The following is a 15,896-nucleotide window of genomic DNA, read 5'->3' as shown; positions in this document are numbered from 1 at the left end:
AGTCAGCATGCCAATTGCATGCTCCCTCGAAGCTTGATAAATCTGTGGCATTGTTTTATGACAAAACTGCAATATTTGTTTTCCAGTATTTGTTTTCAAATCAAATTTTATTGGTCACATGCATGTGTATAGCAGATGTTATTGCCGGGGGTAGAGAAATGCTTGTAATGCTTTGTCCCCAGCACAAGGTGCAACTGTGATGATCATGCTGTTTAATTAGCTTCTTGATATGCCACGCCTGTCAGATGGATTATCTTGCAAAGGAGAAATGATCACTAATAGGGATGTAAACAAATTTGTGCACAACATTTGAGAGAAATTGAACCTTTCTGGGATAGTTTATTTCAGCTCATGACATATGGGACCAACACTACATGTTGCGTTTATATTTTTGTACAGTATAATTGTACTTTGGATGGTGTATTGTTATGTTCCCCAGTTTCTGTGTTTTGTGTTTGTATTTCGGGAAATGGCTTCCTGGATTCTCAGCAGCTGATTGGTCAGCCCCATAGATGACTGCAGCGCTGAACCCTCCCTCTCGTCAGGGGAAACAGCTGTTTTCAACTACCAACTCTTTCTCCAACTGGATAAAAGCCTTTGTCAGGAAGAGAGTTTCTTTGATGTCCTGTTTTGGTTGTTGCCCAGTAACAGTTTTGTTGAAAGTATTTTGTAGCCGCTACTTCTGAGGTGTGTGTATGCCAAAAGGACTGTGTTCGTGATTATTGATATTGTTCACTTTGCGTTAGTAATTATTCTGTTTTTGTTCCCAGGGTGGACCTGGGTGGACCACCCCCTGTATTTTGGTTAGCACGCCAGGAGGTGCTAAAAGGTTAGGTAAATATTGGGTGGGCAGGTAAGGTAGGAGAGGGGATTCTTTAACTTTAACTTTCTTTGCTTTGGTTCTGTCCAGCCCCTTTTCACCACATTACCGTGTTAAGGAAATAAATTCCCTGTAAACAGTAATATTCTCTGCCTCTGTCATCCTTACCCGCACCTACAATCTCATACCTCTTTCACTCCACGGGGAGTTGAGTGTAGCAAGGTGTTGCGTTCCCTCCTCCTAGCAGGGTGTTGCGTTCCCTCCTCCAACATGTATCAATACACCAACTCACTACAAAGATACAGGCATCCTTCCTAACTCATTTGCCGGAGAGGAAGGAAACTGCTTAGTGATTTCAACCTGAGGCCAGTGGTCACTTCAAAACAGCTTAATGGCTGTGATAGGAGAGAACTGAGGATGGATGAACAACATTTTAGTTAGTCCACCATAGTAATCTAATTGACAGAATGGAAAGAAGGAAGCCTGTACAGATTACAACATTTCAAAAACTTGCATCCTGTTTGCAATAAGGCATTAAAGTAAAACGGCAAAACAATGTGGCGAAGAAATGAATGTCCTGAATACAAAGGTTTATGTTTGGGGTAAACACATCACGGAGTACCACTTCTCATATTTTCAAGCATGGTGGTGACGGCATCATGTCATGGGGTATGCTAGGGAGGGAGTTTTTAAAACTTGTGGGCATGGGCAATCTCAAATGTCTTAATTATAGGCTCCCCTGACTTTCTCTGTCCTATTTCTATGTTAGATATCAGTATTGACCGTCAGTAGGCCTAATAACCACATTCAACTACCAATTTACTGTTCTCTTCAGTTGGTGTAACCTACATAATTGTTCCATTTGTTTTGTTTACCTTCATTTGCTTCCTCTGTAAATGCAATCACGGCTGTTTGGTTGTTGCTGAGGATCATTACTAACAGTTGATTAAAAAAAGTAATGTAATGTAGCAACCCCCATGCTCTCGTTGGCTGGCCCTCACTACATATCCGTCGCCAAACCCACTGGCTCCAGGTCATCTGTAAGTCTTTGCTAGGTAAAGCCCCGCCTTATCTCAGCTCACTGGTCACCATAGCAACACCCACCTGTAGCATGCGCTCTAGCAGGTATATTGCACTTGTCATCCCCAAAGCCAACACTTCCTTTGGCTGCATTTCCTTCCAGTTCCCTGCTGCCAATGACTGGAACGAATTGCAAAAATCTCTGAAGCTTGAGTCATATCTCCCTCTCTAACTTTAAGCATCAGCTGTCAGAGCAGCTTACCGATCACTGTACCTATACACAGCCCATCTGAAAATAGCACACCCAACTACCTCATCCCCATATGATTACTTACCCTCTTGCTCTTTCGCACCCCAGTATCTCTACTTACACATCATCTGCACATCTATCACTCCAGTATTAATGCTAAAATGTAATACATTTTTCCTCCATGGTCTATTTATTGCCTACCTCCCTACTCTTCTACATTTGCACATGTAACAGTATAACTTTAGAGCGTCCCCTCGCCCCTACCCGGGCGCGAACCAGGGACCATCTGCACACATCAACAACAGTCACCCACGAAGCATCGTTACCCATCGCTCCACAAAAGCAGCGGCCCTTGCAGAGCAAGGGGAACCACTACTTCAAGGTTTCAGAGCAAGTGACGTCACCGATTGAAACACTATTTAGCGCACACCACCGCTAACTAAGCTAGCGTTTCACATCCGTTCCACACACACACTGTACATACATTTCTATTTTCTTTTGAGTTATTCACTGTACATTTGTTTGTGTAACTCTGTTGTTTTTGTCGCACTGCTTTGCTTTATCTTGGTCTGGTCGCAGTTGTAAATGAGAACTTGTTCTCAACTGGCCTACCTGGTTAAATAAAGGTAAAAAATAAATCAAATTAAATGGTTATTGAGCGGAGAGCAGACCAAGCCGTAACAGTTTGAACCCGACGCATGGCACAATACTTGGCCGTGTCATCAAGCAGTTCCATGGTTCGTGCAGGCAATAGACAAGGTTATAGCCTACTATTGTACACTATTCTCCCTATTATAAGTCTATGTACACTAATCTTCCAACGTTACCATGGTTTGAAGAACTGAATGTGGCAATTTTAAGAATGAATCAATCCACCGTTTTCTGACTTTTGTGCGTAAAGGCTCTCCAGACCTGTTTATGATTCATAAATACTTTCCTAAACCTAAATAATCTACAAGATCAGAGTATTGTTTTAATCTACCAATGGGTGCTGGAACGGAGACTAGTATGAATATATTCAGGATCAATCATTCTTTCATTGATCCGGAATATTCTGAACCCGTTCTTTCAAAATGTTCTAGTCTTTCAACAAAATTCAAACTAAAAGGTGCACCGTATTTAAAGGGAACGCTTAAGGGAGTGAACGTTATTTATAATAAGAGGTTACATGGAGGAAATTGGACCTCTGAAATGCAAATGCATGGCCATCCCTTCAGCAAAATATATTTTATTGAAACCCTTCCTTAACGCTTGAAAAAAGAGAACATGCCCACCGTTTAGCCTCACTTCCTGGACAGACCAGCCTTAGACATGCAGTTTTGTTCTTCGTCCTGTAGGCATTAGATGGCAACACAGGAATTTTGATGGCACACAGGGCTGCATCCAAGAAGGTGGTGGGTTTGCAGACCATGCATTTCTACATCATTTAACACATCAGCAGAATCTGTAATACCACACAAAGTTTCAAAATTACAAGTTAAGAATGGACTATAGGCCTATGTGTTCAGCTTATATTTTTTTTAATGCCAAATCAGTTTGTCTTGTTTGCAACCAATTTATCCTTGTTTACAAATAATTTAATCTGAGACGTCATTAGAAATTTGAGCATGGTACATTCAAAAGTTAGGCCTACCTTTCCACCCCAGATAGAGTAGGCCTACCAAAGCAGAAAAATGTCAGCTTTAACTGCTGGCTACTCTTCTGTTGCTTAACCCAATGAGAGAAGGTCACAAGTGTTTCCCCAAAAACTGTCTGGGTTTAAACAGGTTGTGTTTTCCTGGCATCCACCAAACCCAGATTTGTCTGTCAGACTGTCATATGGTGTAATAATTAATCACTCCAGATAAAGCGTTTCTGCTGCTACAGAGTCCACTGGCAGCGAATTTTAGACCACTCCAGCAGATGCTTGGCATTGCGCATGGTGATTATAGGCTTGTGTGCGGCTGCTTGGCTATGGAAACCCATTTCATTAACTTTGGAACTAATGAATGTTGCAACCGAGGATAGACGATTTTTACACGCTATGCACTTCAGCACTCGGCAGTCCCCTTCTGTGAGCTTGTGTGGTCTACCACTTCAGGGCTGAGCCGTTGTTGCTCCTAGATGTTTCCACTTCACAATAACAGCGCTTACAGTTGACCGGGGCAGCTCCAGTCGGGCAGAAGTTTGACAAACTGACTTGTTGGAAGGCTGGCATCCTATGATGGTAGCACGTTGAATGTCACTGAGCTCCTCAGTAAGGCCATTCTACTGCCATTGTTTGTCTATGGAGATTGCATGGCGGTGTGCTTGATTTTTACACCTGTCCGCAACGTATGTGGCTGAAATAGCCGAATCCACTATTTTTAAGGGGTGTCATTTACATTTACATTTACATTAAAGTCATTTGTGTCCACATACTTTGTATATTGTATATCTCCATATGCATCCAAGTCACGTCTTTCCTGGGTATTTTACAGCTTGTTTATAGCATAAAGCATTGCAGACCAAAGTGCTGCAAGAGATCACATTATATAATATTATTTTCTTCAAAATCAAAATTTTCTTTAATGCCATTGGAAAACCCTCTCATACCCCCTCAATTCGAGTCTTGGTTTTATTGGTCATATACACATGGTTAGCAGATGTTAATGCGAGTGTAGCGAAATGCTTGTGCTTTTAGTTCCGTCCGTGCAGTAATATCTAACAAGTAATCTAACAATTTCACAACAACTACCTTATACACACAAGTTTAAAGGAATGATTAAGAATATGTACATAATAAATATATGGATGAGCGATGGCCGAAACAGCAAATGTCTTCACCCTCCTGAGGTTGAAGAGGTGCTGTTGCGCCTTCTTCACCACACTGTCTGTGTGGAGGGACCAGTTTGTCAGTTATGTGTACGCCGAGGAACTTAAAACTTTCCATCTTCTCCACTACTGTCCGGTCGATATGGATAGGGGGGGGGGTGCTCCCTCTGCTGTTTCCTGAAGTCCACGATCATCTCCTTTGTTATTTTCCTGACACCACACTCCGAGGGCCCTCACCTCCTCCTTGTAGGCCGTGTCGTTGTTGTTGGTAATCAAGCCTAACACTGTAGTATCGTCTGCAAACTTGATGATTGCGTTGGAGGCGTGCATGGCCACGCAATCATGGGTGAACAGGGAGTACAGGAGAGGGCTGAGAACGCACCCTTGTGGGGCCCCAGTGTTGAGGATCAGCAGGGTGGATATGTTGTTTCCTACCCTCACCACCTGGGGTCGGCCTGTCAGAAAGTCCAGGACCCAGTTGCACAGGGCAGGCTCGAGACCCAGGATCTGGAGCTGAATGACGAGTTTGGAGGGTACTATGGTGTTAAATGCTGAGCTGTAATCGATGAACAGCATTCTTACATAGGTACTGTTATGTCAGTCGTTGAATGAAGACCAAGGTGCAGCGTGGTAGGTGTACCTTTTCTTTAATTTTTGAAATGTTCCACCAAAAACAATAACCTACTCAACGAACGTAAAGCTAAGAGTGCAACGCATGCAACACACAAAGACAATATCCCACAACAGAAGGTGGGGAAAAAAGGGCTGCTTAAGTATGATCCTCAATCAGAAACAACGATAGACAGCTGCCTCTGATTGGGAACCATACTCGGCCAACAAAGAAATATAAACAGATTTCCCACCCTAGTCACACCATGACCTACCAAATAGAGAATTTAATGGATCTATAAGTTCAGGGCGTGGCAGGTATTCCGCTTGTCCAGATGGGTTAGCGCAGTGTGAAGTGTGATTGGATTGCGTCGTCTGTGGACCTATTGTGGCATTAAGCAAATTGGAGTGGGTCTAGGGTGTCAGGCAGTGTGGAGGTGATAGGATCCTTGACTAGTCTCTCAAAGCACTTCATGATGAAGGAAGTGAGTGCAAAGGGGCGATAGTCATTTAGCTCAGCTACCTTAGCTTTCTTGGGAACAGGAACAATGGTGGCCCTCTTGAAGCATGTTGGAACAGCAGACTGGGATAGGGTTTGATTGAATATGTCCGTAAACACACCAGCCAGCTGGTCTGTGGATGCTCTGAGGACACGGCTAGGGATGCCGTCTGGGCCGGCAGCCTTGCTAGGGTTAACACGTTTAAATGTTTTACTCACGTTGGCTGCAGTGAAGGAGAGCCCGCAGGTATTTAGCAGTGGGTCGTGTTAATGGCACTGTATTGTCCTCAAAGCAAGCAAAGACGTTGTTTAGTTTGTCTGGGAGCAAGACATCAGTGTCCGCGACGGGGCTGGTTTTCTTTTTGTAGGCCGTGATTGATTGTAGACCCTGCCACATACGTCTTGTTTCTGAGCCGTTGAATTGCGATTATACTTTGTCTCTATACTGATGCTTAGCTAGTTTGATTGCCTTGCGGAGGAAATAGCTACACTGTTTGTATTCGGTCATGTTTCCGGTCACCTTACCATGATTAATAAAAGCAGTGGTTCGCGCTTTCAGTTTTGCACGAATTCTGCCATCAATCCATGGTTTCTGATTGGGGAAGGTTTTTATAGTCACTATGGGTACAACATCACCAATGCACTTGCTAATAAACTCGCTCACCGAATCAGCGTATACATCAATGTTGTTGTCCGATGCTATCCGGAACATATCCCAGTCCACGTGATCGAATCTTGAAGCGTGGAATCAGATTGGTTGGACCAGCGTTGAACAGACCTGAGCATGGGCGTTTCCTGTTTTAGTTTCCTGTCTATAGGCTGGGAGCAACAAAATGGAGTAGTGGTCAGATTTTCTGAAAGAAGGTTGAGGAAGGGCTTTGGATGCGTCGCGGAAATTAGAGTAGCAATGATCCAGAATTTTGCCAGCCCGGGTTGCGCATTCGATATGCTGATAAAATTTAGGGAGCTTTGTTTTCAGATTAGCCTTGTTAAAATCCCCAGCTACAATAAATGCAGCCTCAGGATATGTGGTTTCCAGTTTACATAGAGTCCAATGAAGTTCTTTCAGGCCCGCCCTTCTTCTTACCAGAGAGATGTTTGTTTCTGTCGGCGTGATGCTTGAAGAAACCGGGTGGCTGTACCGACTCTGGTAAGAAGCCATGTTTCCGTGAAACAAAGAATGTTATAATCTCTGATGTCTCTCTGGAAGGCAACAATTGCTCGAATTTCGTCTACCTTGTTCTCAAGAGACTGGACATCGGCGAAGTAGTATACTGTGGAGTGGTGTGCCCGTCTATGGAGCCTGACCAGAAGACCTCACCCTCTGCCCCTTCTGCGGTGCCATTGTTTTGGTTCGCCTACTAGGATCCAATCCATTGTCCTGGGTGGTGCTCCAAACAGAAGATCCACATCGGGAAAGTCATATTCCTGGTCGTAATGTTGGTAAGTTGACGTTGCTCTTATATCCAATAGTTCCTCCCAGCTGTCCAATAGTTCCTTCCTCTTTGCTTATGGCCGTATACAGCTCATTGAGTGTGGTCTTATTGCCAGCATTGGTTTGTGGTGGTAAATACACAGCTATGAAGAATATAGAACTCTCTAGGTAGATAGTGGGTCTACAGCTTATGAGATAACCTAGAGACTCCCTTAGATATTATGCACCAGCTGTTTACAAATATACATAGACCGCCACCCCTTGTCTTACCAGAGGCTGCTATTCTATCCTGCCGATACAGTGTGTAACCCGCCAGCTGTATGTTATTCATATCCTCATTCAGCCACAACTCTGTGAAACATAAGATATTCAAGTTTTTAATGTCCCGTTGGTAGGATATACATGCTTTTTGTTCGTACACTTTATTATCAGCTTATTGTACGTTTTCCAATAGCACCGATGGCAAAGGCAGATTAGCCATTCATCGCCAGATCCTCACAAGGCACTCCAATCTCATTCCGTGAAAGCTCCGTCTCTTTCTCCTGCAAATGACGGGGAGGAGGGCCTCTTCGGGTGTCTGGAGTAAATCACTCTCGTCCAACTCATTAAAGAAAAATTATTTGTCCAATTCAAGGTGAGTAATCGCTGTTCTGATGTCCAGAATCTCTTTTCGGTAGCAGCAACAGTATGTATACAAACAATGCGAAAAAACAAAATAGCACGGTTGGTTAAGAGCCCATAAAACAGCTGCCATCCCCTCCTGCACCATTATTCTATATATACGCTGTAGTCTGTAGTGATTGTTAACTGTGGAGCTGACCGTACTGATAAATGCATAGATCAGAAAAATTTGACACAACAATGATAAATGAAAATAATGATGTTGAACCAACAAATCTGAAAGATAAATTGTATGGGGATGGCAGGTATTGTGGGGGAGGATCAGAATGTTCAGAATCACAAAAAAACGTAATAAATGTGGATTACTATGCTATTTCAATGACAATACATTCTGTTATGCAGCATAATATTTTATTTGTATTATCTGGGGGGAGGAAGTTGCAAAAACTTTAATGGCCAATTGGAAAACCCATTGTCAGTAAACATAGAGTTACAAATCTCAGGAATATGTGGGACAAGAATAAAGGAAACATTTCTACATTCTACTACTAGTGACAACAAAGTGAAATTTAACAAAATGGTACAAACATAGAATGTAAATGAGGCTTGGGTACACAATCTATTGCCTGTGGAGAGTTTAAATGACGGAATGTCAACGGATAAGAGAACCCTCAGACTGCCAACTTAATATGCAAAATAGACACACTTTTGAGGATAAAGAACCTGCTTCTGATCTACATCCTGATGCATCCAAGAGTTCATATGATGGAGTGTCAGTGGTGCAGCCCAATCAAATCTCAGACACCCAAGATATTGGGAATGAATACTACCATTTAGAGCAGTGTTTCCCCAACTCGGTCCTGGGGACCCCATAGGGTGCATGTTTTGGTTTTTGCCCTAGCAGTATACAACTGATTTAAAATAATCAAAGCTTAATGATGAGTTTATTATTCGAATCAGCTGTATAGCGCTAGAGCAGCAAAAAAAAAAACGTGCACATCTTGGGGTCCCCAGGGCCGACTTTGGGAATCACTGACTTAGAGACAGAAAGTTGTGGTCGAGGTTGATCAGATGGGGAAATTGTAAGCTCTATGAAAAATGAATCAGATGAGCAGCATTTAACTGGAGAGGTTGACAGTGAAATAAGCCAGGATTCACTGAAGTGTGTTTTACATTTACATTTAAGTCATTTAGCAGACGCTCTTATCCAGAGCGACTTACAAATTGGATCTGTTTTGTCAGATCAGGTTCATTTTGAGGAGTTCAGGCTTACCACTCCAAATAATAGTGTGTTAGTGTGTTTTACGTTGACTTGTGACTAATGGGAGAGGGTCCATTCAGAGAGAAATGGTAGGTAATTTCATTTGGGTAGTCCTATTTGCACAGCCGAGAAGCAGGGTCCGGAAAAGTAGGATCCATAGCCTCTGCCTTTTAAAAAACAGTAGCATTTGTGGTGTCCTTGTTCTCTAAAGCAGTCTTATGAGAGGGCAATGTGAATATATGAGTGATTGGAGAGGAAATTACTTAAGTGAAAGAAGTGAATATTTAAAACTTGAATGATAGAGCAGACTGATGAAATTAAGCTATATGTTTAATAATGAAATAAAATGTAAAGATAAATGTTGCATGTTGCGTTTATATTTTTGTTCAGTATATATTACACAGACCCTAGTGAGTAATCCCAACCCAACTTTTACTTCTGCACAAATAATCATTTTTCCTGTACAACTACTGTATATTTGTACCGTATTGTGTCCAGGCACCCCATTTTAAGCTGTTTGACCACAGTAAAAGGTCAGAAACACTGAGGGTGTGAAGAAAGTAGAGGAGAGTGGATCAAGGGTGAGGGATTCTGAGAGGATCGCTGTGAATAGTAGAGCTGTGCCAGAACAGAGGTATAGGCAAATGAGTGATATATGTTTCAGTAAGGTTGGCTTCTTGGCATTCACAGCCATGGTCGGGTACTTTACTTTCTAAATTTAATCCGATACTAGTTACCTGTCCAAAATTGTCATCAGTAACATAATTTTTGGGTTACCCAAACTCAGTAATCTGATTAAATTCTGTTACTTATACAGTAGATTACTTTCCTCTTAAGAGGCCTTAGCAGAAGACAAAAATGTATGTTACCAATTGAACGACATCTATTGCAGAATAAATCAATGTTAAAGTTTACATAGCTGGCCATATATGGATGTTAAATTTAACCTTACGGGTTGGTTCTGTAGGCTTCTTCTAACCTATCGCTTCCTACTACATACAATAATACGATGAAACTATATATTTACATTAAAAACCAAAGTCTATCAGAATTACAGTCATTCCAATAAATGTTATACCCCTTGATCTTCAAGAATAGGACTTGGAAATATGGAAGAATAGATTAGCCAAATCTTTTTACCTGGACATAACCTCAAAACTAAAGACTTATTAGCCAGCCCTACTCTGTTGTTTATGATTTTGTTGTCATGGAGGACTGGTTGGGCTCATTGATTCGAGTTGAAAAATAAATGCTGCGCTCATGGAATGGCATGCTTTGAGCACTACTGAAAAGTGCAATTTACATGTGAAAAATAAATGCCATATTCTGCATTTGCTATAGGCCTATTGTTTACCATTTGGTTGGTGACACTTGGATATCTTGATGATATGCAGCTGTTTAAAGGGCAAATCCACAGATGAAACAATAACAAAACGGTAGTCCGCCTCAGTTTTGGTAAAAAGCTGAGGGATGGGCCTGAAGAAATGGAACCACTCTCAGATTAATAGACAGCTATGGATGCTCGGGTTAACCATCCATTATATAAAAAATATTGTTTTAACCATGTTATGAGGCTATACAGTGTTTGTTCACATTTACAATGTTTACAAACATTGGAGTAAAACAAGCTTATATTTTAGGTTATCATGGAATGTGACAGTTGAACTAAGCTCATGAGGCATTTATAAATTATAGTATTCAAGAATTAATGGATATATATATATATATATATATATATATATATAATTTATAAATCCAAAGATTGATGTAGCAACTACAGATTGCCCCTTTGTCTTTCAAATTTGTGCAAGTTTGAGCATGTGTCCATTAGGCCTATGGATATATATTTTTCATCAGCATGAATTAGATTGAGCAATAAAAGCCCCACTTTTACTCCATAGGCTTGGATCCGGACGATGCAGCTGTTGCAAGAGCGCATATTTCACTGGCTTTCCACTGGTTTCAAAAACAAGAATTGGTAGGCTGCATGAATTCAACCATTATTGCGTTCAAATACAGATGTAAATTTGAGAACAGCCATCCTCAACAACAATCCGTAAATAAATGAGAGCAGCATGATTCACATCAATGTGCTATGTAGATATCAATAATGCATGATATCCGTATCGCCGTAGACTACACCACTGCTGTCATCCTTACCTCCAAGCGTTTTTTCAAGTTGTATAATCTTTGGATGACGACAGTAATCGCATCCAAAGGTTTTAATGAGTATAGTGTTAGTTGGTAGGGTAATTAAAAAATGTATATTTAATTTCCCGGTTCCCCTTTCCCAATGTATCACAAGTTGTGATACATTGAAAAAGGGGAACCACAACGTGTAATGAATGGATCTATACTGTAGTTCAGTTGGGGGCGGTGCTCGGTGGCGAAACACCGCCACCTGCTGTGTTGAAGGGAGACACATTTTCCGCAGAGTTGGGCCTTTTTCTTCCTCTCTGCTGACGAGACGCTGGTGAACGACACTATGCCTGCCGTAGTTATAATGGATGAAAATTATGATAAACTTTTAGAGCAGTGCCAAACACAGGAACTTGAGGTAGTTATATCCAAGTATTTCATCAAACGTGTTGAACTTGAAGCGTTAAATGTGTCCATTCGCAAAGAGAATCTCTTTGGTCTGTGTGTTTTAACTTAGCTAGCGGCGCTAACTAGCTAGCCATCCAAACGCACTGACTTTAGCGAACACAACATAGCTAGCTAACGAGATCATAACATTTAACGTACGAGAAAGTAGCTAACTACCTTCATATACGTCAGTTAGCTTGGTAGCGAGCACAGCTAGGTCTTAACATTACATTGAACACAGCATTTAACTGCGTTTTGCTATGTAGCAGAGGGATGTGAAATGTGGCAGGAGGAAAGTAGCTAGCTAATGACACATTCAAATATCACATATTGTGTTGAGCATTTAAATTAGCAGCACGGGGTGCACATGGATAATATTATTCCTTAGCTAGGTTTTCACAATTTGTGGTGCGTCAAGTAATATGCGCAGAACGTTAAGGTTGTTTAATATACAGTACAGGGTTTCCCGGATGGGTCCTTTCGACCAGGTCTGTATAGCCACATTATTAAATGGACATTTTCAGTCATGAGGGTACAACGTTTGGAACTTCATGACCGTCATTAGCAATCCAACAGAAAATGGTGGTACCATTTTATGAATGTTAGCAAACAATTTGTTATTTCGACATGATGGGACATTTTGTCTGAAATTATGCGGGAAATATGTTTGGAATAATCATATCGAAGCAAATTTGGGAGTCACGCGATGATATGTTATGTGGTCCTCCCATTACGATTTGGGAACGCGTGCAGAATAAATACAGAATAAATATATTTTGAACTTGATGGACCTCTCTAATAAATATCGATGGTCTTATTCTGGTGACTTGATGCGTGGCTGCCGTTTGACAAATATAATCAATCTCGCTATAATCTATAATATTCTCATTTAGGCTAGCTGTCTCTGCGAACTGTTAGCTAGAGCTCACATGCCTAGACCAGAGTGGACACATTTGCTATCAGTAGAATTGGAAACGCATTGAACTTTTGAATTTAATTCGGTACATTAAACACATATTTAAACTTCATTAATTTCCAGCACCACCTCAACATTATGTGAAAATCGCGGAAGACACGTGATTCCTATGACATCATCACGTGCATCATGTGATTTTTAACCAATTATGAGTAGGCATTGCCTACTAGTTGTCTACTATTGGTTGTCATTGGAAACACTTATCTTCCTCAATCTTTTAACATGAAGTTGAAAAAGGGTGATATTTCTCTTAGTGCACATAAAATACACTTTTTTTTTTTGCTAATGACGTTACATCAATACTCTTTATCAGCAACACGTGAGTTTGATGGAAACACCATGGGTGAGAAAATTGGCATATCTTCTTTATGCAGATTTTAGAATATTCGCATGAAAATCTGCCATAAATTGGATGGAAACCTAGCTATTGGCTTGCATGGGCAGCATATTGGCTAAAACTTGACTAATTGTTTGTTTTCTCGTCAGGCTCCAGGTGGCATTGCAACCCCTCAAGTGTATGCCCAGCTGTTGGCTCTCTATCTACTGCACAATGACATGTAAGTCAGGTTTTCTATAGACCTAGCCCTTCTAAAGAAAATGTTTTCTGACCATTAGGTGTTAGTTAGAGCTTAAACTCAATATGTAGCTAGCCAGTCGGCGAGGGCTGTTGCAGGATTGCCATTTTACCAGTAAAATGCAGCTAGCTATGATTACCATAGCTATAATATGTAGCTTGCTAGATATTTCATTAGGTGTCAGATCTGTGATGTGATTTGATGTGATGGTTTTGGGAGACATGCTCCTTCGAGGATTCTTACGATGAACTTAGCCGTAAGATGCTTTTGGGGAAAGTGTGCCCCGGTCTAGCTAGCTGGTTTGTGACTTTGCTACTTACAGAGATAAACAGTACCAGTCAAATGTTTGGACACACCTACTCATTAAAGAGTTTTTCTTTATTTTCTACATCGTAGAGTATTAGTGAAGATCTCCAAACAATGATATAACACACATGGAATCATGTAGTAAAACAAATCAAAATATATTTTAGATTCTTCAAAGTAGCCACCCTTTGCCTTTGACAGCTTTGCACACTCTTGAAATTCTCCAAATCAGCTTCATGAGCTAGTCACCTGGAATGTTTTTCCAACAGTCGTGAACCAATACCCACATATGGTGAGCACTTGTTGGCTGCTTTTCCTTCACTCTGCGGTCCAACTCATCCCAAACCATTTCAATTGGGTTGAGGTCGGGTGATTGTGACGGCCAGGTCATCTGATGCAGCACTCCATTGCTCTCCTTCATGGTGAATTAGCCCTTACACATCCTGGAGGTGTGTTTTGGGGTTATTGTCCTGTTGAAAAACAAATGATAGTACCACGAATCGCAAACCAGATGGGATGGCGTATCGCTACAGAATGTGGTGGTAGCCATGCTGGTTAAATGTGCCTTGAATTCTAAATAAATGAGTGTCATCAGCAAAGCACCATCACAACACCTCCATGCTTCACGGTGGGAACTACACATGCGGAGATCATCTGTTCACCTACTCTGCGTCTCTCAAAGACACGGTGGTTGGAACCAAAAATCTCAAATTTGTACTCATCAGAGCAAAGAACAGATTTCCACCGGTCTAATGTCCATTGCTCGTGTTTCTTGGCCCAAGCAAATGTCTTATTATTGGTGTCCTTTAGTAGTGGTTTCTTTGCAGCAAACTATTAAGCCCTGATTCACGCAGTCTCCTCTGAGCAGTTTATGTTGATGTCTTTACTTGAACTCTGTGCAGCATTTATTTGGGCTGCAATTTCTGAGGCTGGTAACGCTAATGAACTTATCCTCTGCAGCAGAGGGTCTGGGTCTTCCTTTCCTGTGACGGTCCTCATGAGAGCCAGTTTCATCATAGTGCTTGATGGTTTTTGTGACTGCACTTGAAGAAACTTTCAAAGTTCTTGACATTTTCCAGATTGACTGACCTTCATGTCTTATAGTGATGATGGACTGTCATTTCTCTTTGCTTATTTGAGGTGTTCTTGCCATAAAATAGACTTGGTCTTTTACCAAATCGTACTATCTACTGTTTACCACCCCTACCTTGTCACAACACAACTGATTTGTTCAAATGCATTAAGAAGGAAAGAAATTCTCCAAATGAACTTTCAACAGGGCACACCTTTTAATTGAAATGCATTCCAGGTGACTATGTTATGAAGCTGGTTGAGAGAGAGACATGAATTTGCAGAGATGTCATCAAGGCAAGGGGTGGCTACTTTGTTAAACAAATCAAAATATATTTGAGGTTCTTCACTTTGGTTACATATGTGTTATTCTACAATGTAGAAAATAGTAAAAAATTAAGAAGAACCCTTGAATGAGCAGGTGTGTATGTATATGTGTGTGTGTATATATATATATATATCTCACCAGATAAAAGTTCTCATTTATTTCCACAACTGATTAATAATGTAGGCATTTCATATTTGCCCCCAAACACTGTATTCCACAGTAAGAACCTCATACCAACGATCAAGCGTGGTGGTAATGTGATGGATTGGGGATGCTTTGCTGCCTCAGGACCTGAACAACTTGCCTTAATAGAAGGAACCATGAATTCTGCTCTGTATCAGAGAATTCTACAGGAGAATGTCATGCCATCTGTCAGTGAGCTGAAGCGCTGCTGGGTCATGCAGCAAGACAATGATCCAAAACACGCCATCAAGTCTACGTGAAAATGGCTAAAAAGCAACAAATCCAGACCTAGTCCCAATTGAGATGTTGTGGTAGGACTTAAAACGAGTAGTTCATGCTTGTCAAATGTCAGAGTTAAAGCAGTTCTGGAAGCAAGAGTGGGCCAAAATTCCTCCACAACGATCTGAAAGACTGATCACCCCCCCCCCAAACACACACACACTCTTTCATACAACCACAAGCTCAGATGTTCGTTGTTCCATCCCATATCTGTGCAACATTGAAGACTCTCGCTCTCACAATTACTGACACATGGGCTCAAACATACAGGCACCCCATCTTCA

The 15,896-nt window shown here is 41.3% G+C and overlaps 1 protein-coding gene across 1 annotated transcript in view; it reads left to right on the top strand.

The window, feature by feature from the left end:
* The first annotated feature begins 11,697 nt into the window (after positions 1 to 11,697).
* The window catches only part of LOC118367196 (COP9 signalosome complex subunit 8-like), a 28,516-nt gene continuing 24,317 nt past the window's right edge, over positions 11,698 to 15,896 (top strand). The window contains exons 1-2 of the mRNA XM_035750348.2: positions 11,698 to 11,865; positions 13,357 to 13,427. Coding sequence (XP_035606241.1) covers positions 11,794 to 11,865; positions 13,357 to 13,427 — 143 coding nt within the window. The 5' untranslated portion in view covers positions 11,698 to 11,793. The remainder of the gene's footprint in view (positions 11,866 to 13,356; positions 13,428 to 15,896) is intronic.

This window comes from Oncorhynchus keta, chromosome 34, assembly GCF_023373465.1.
Source record: "Oncorhynchus keta strain PuntledgeMale-10-30-2019 chromosome 34, Oket_V2, whole genome shotgun sequence".
Lineage (NCBI taxonomy): Eukaryota > Metazoa > Chordata > Actinopteri > Salmoniformes > Salmonidae > Oncorhynchus > Oncorhynchus keta.
This window is presented reverse-complemented; position numbering and strand designations above follow the sequence as displayed.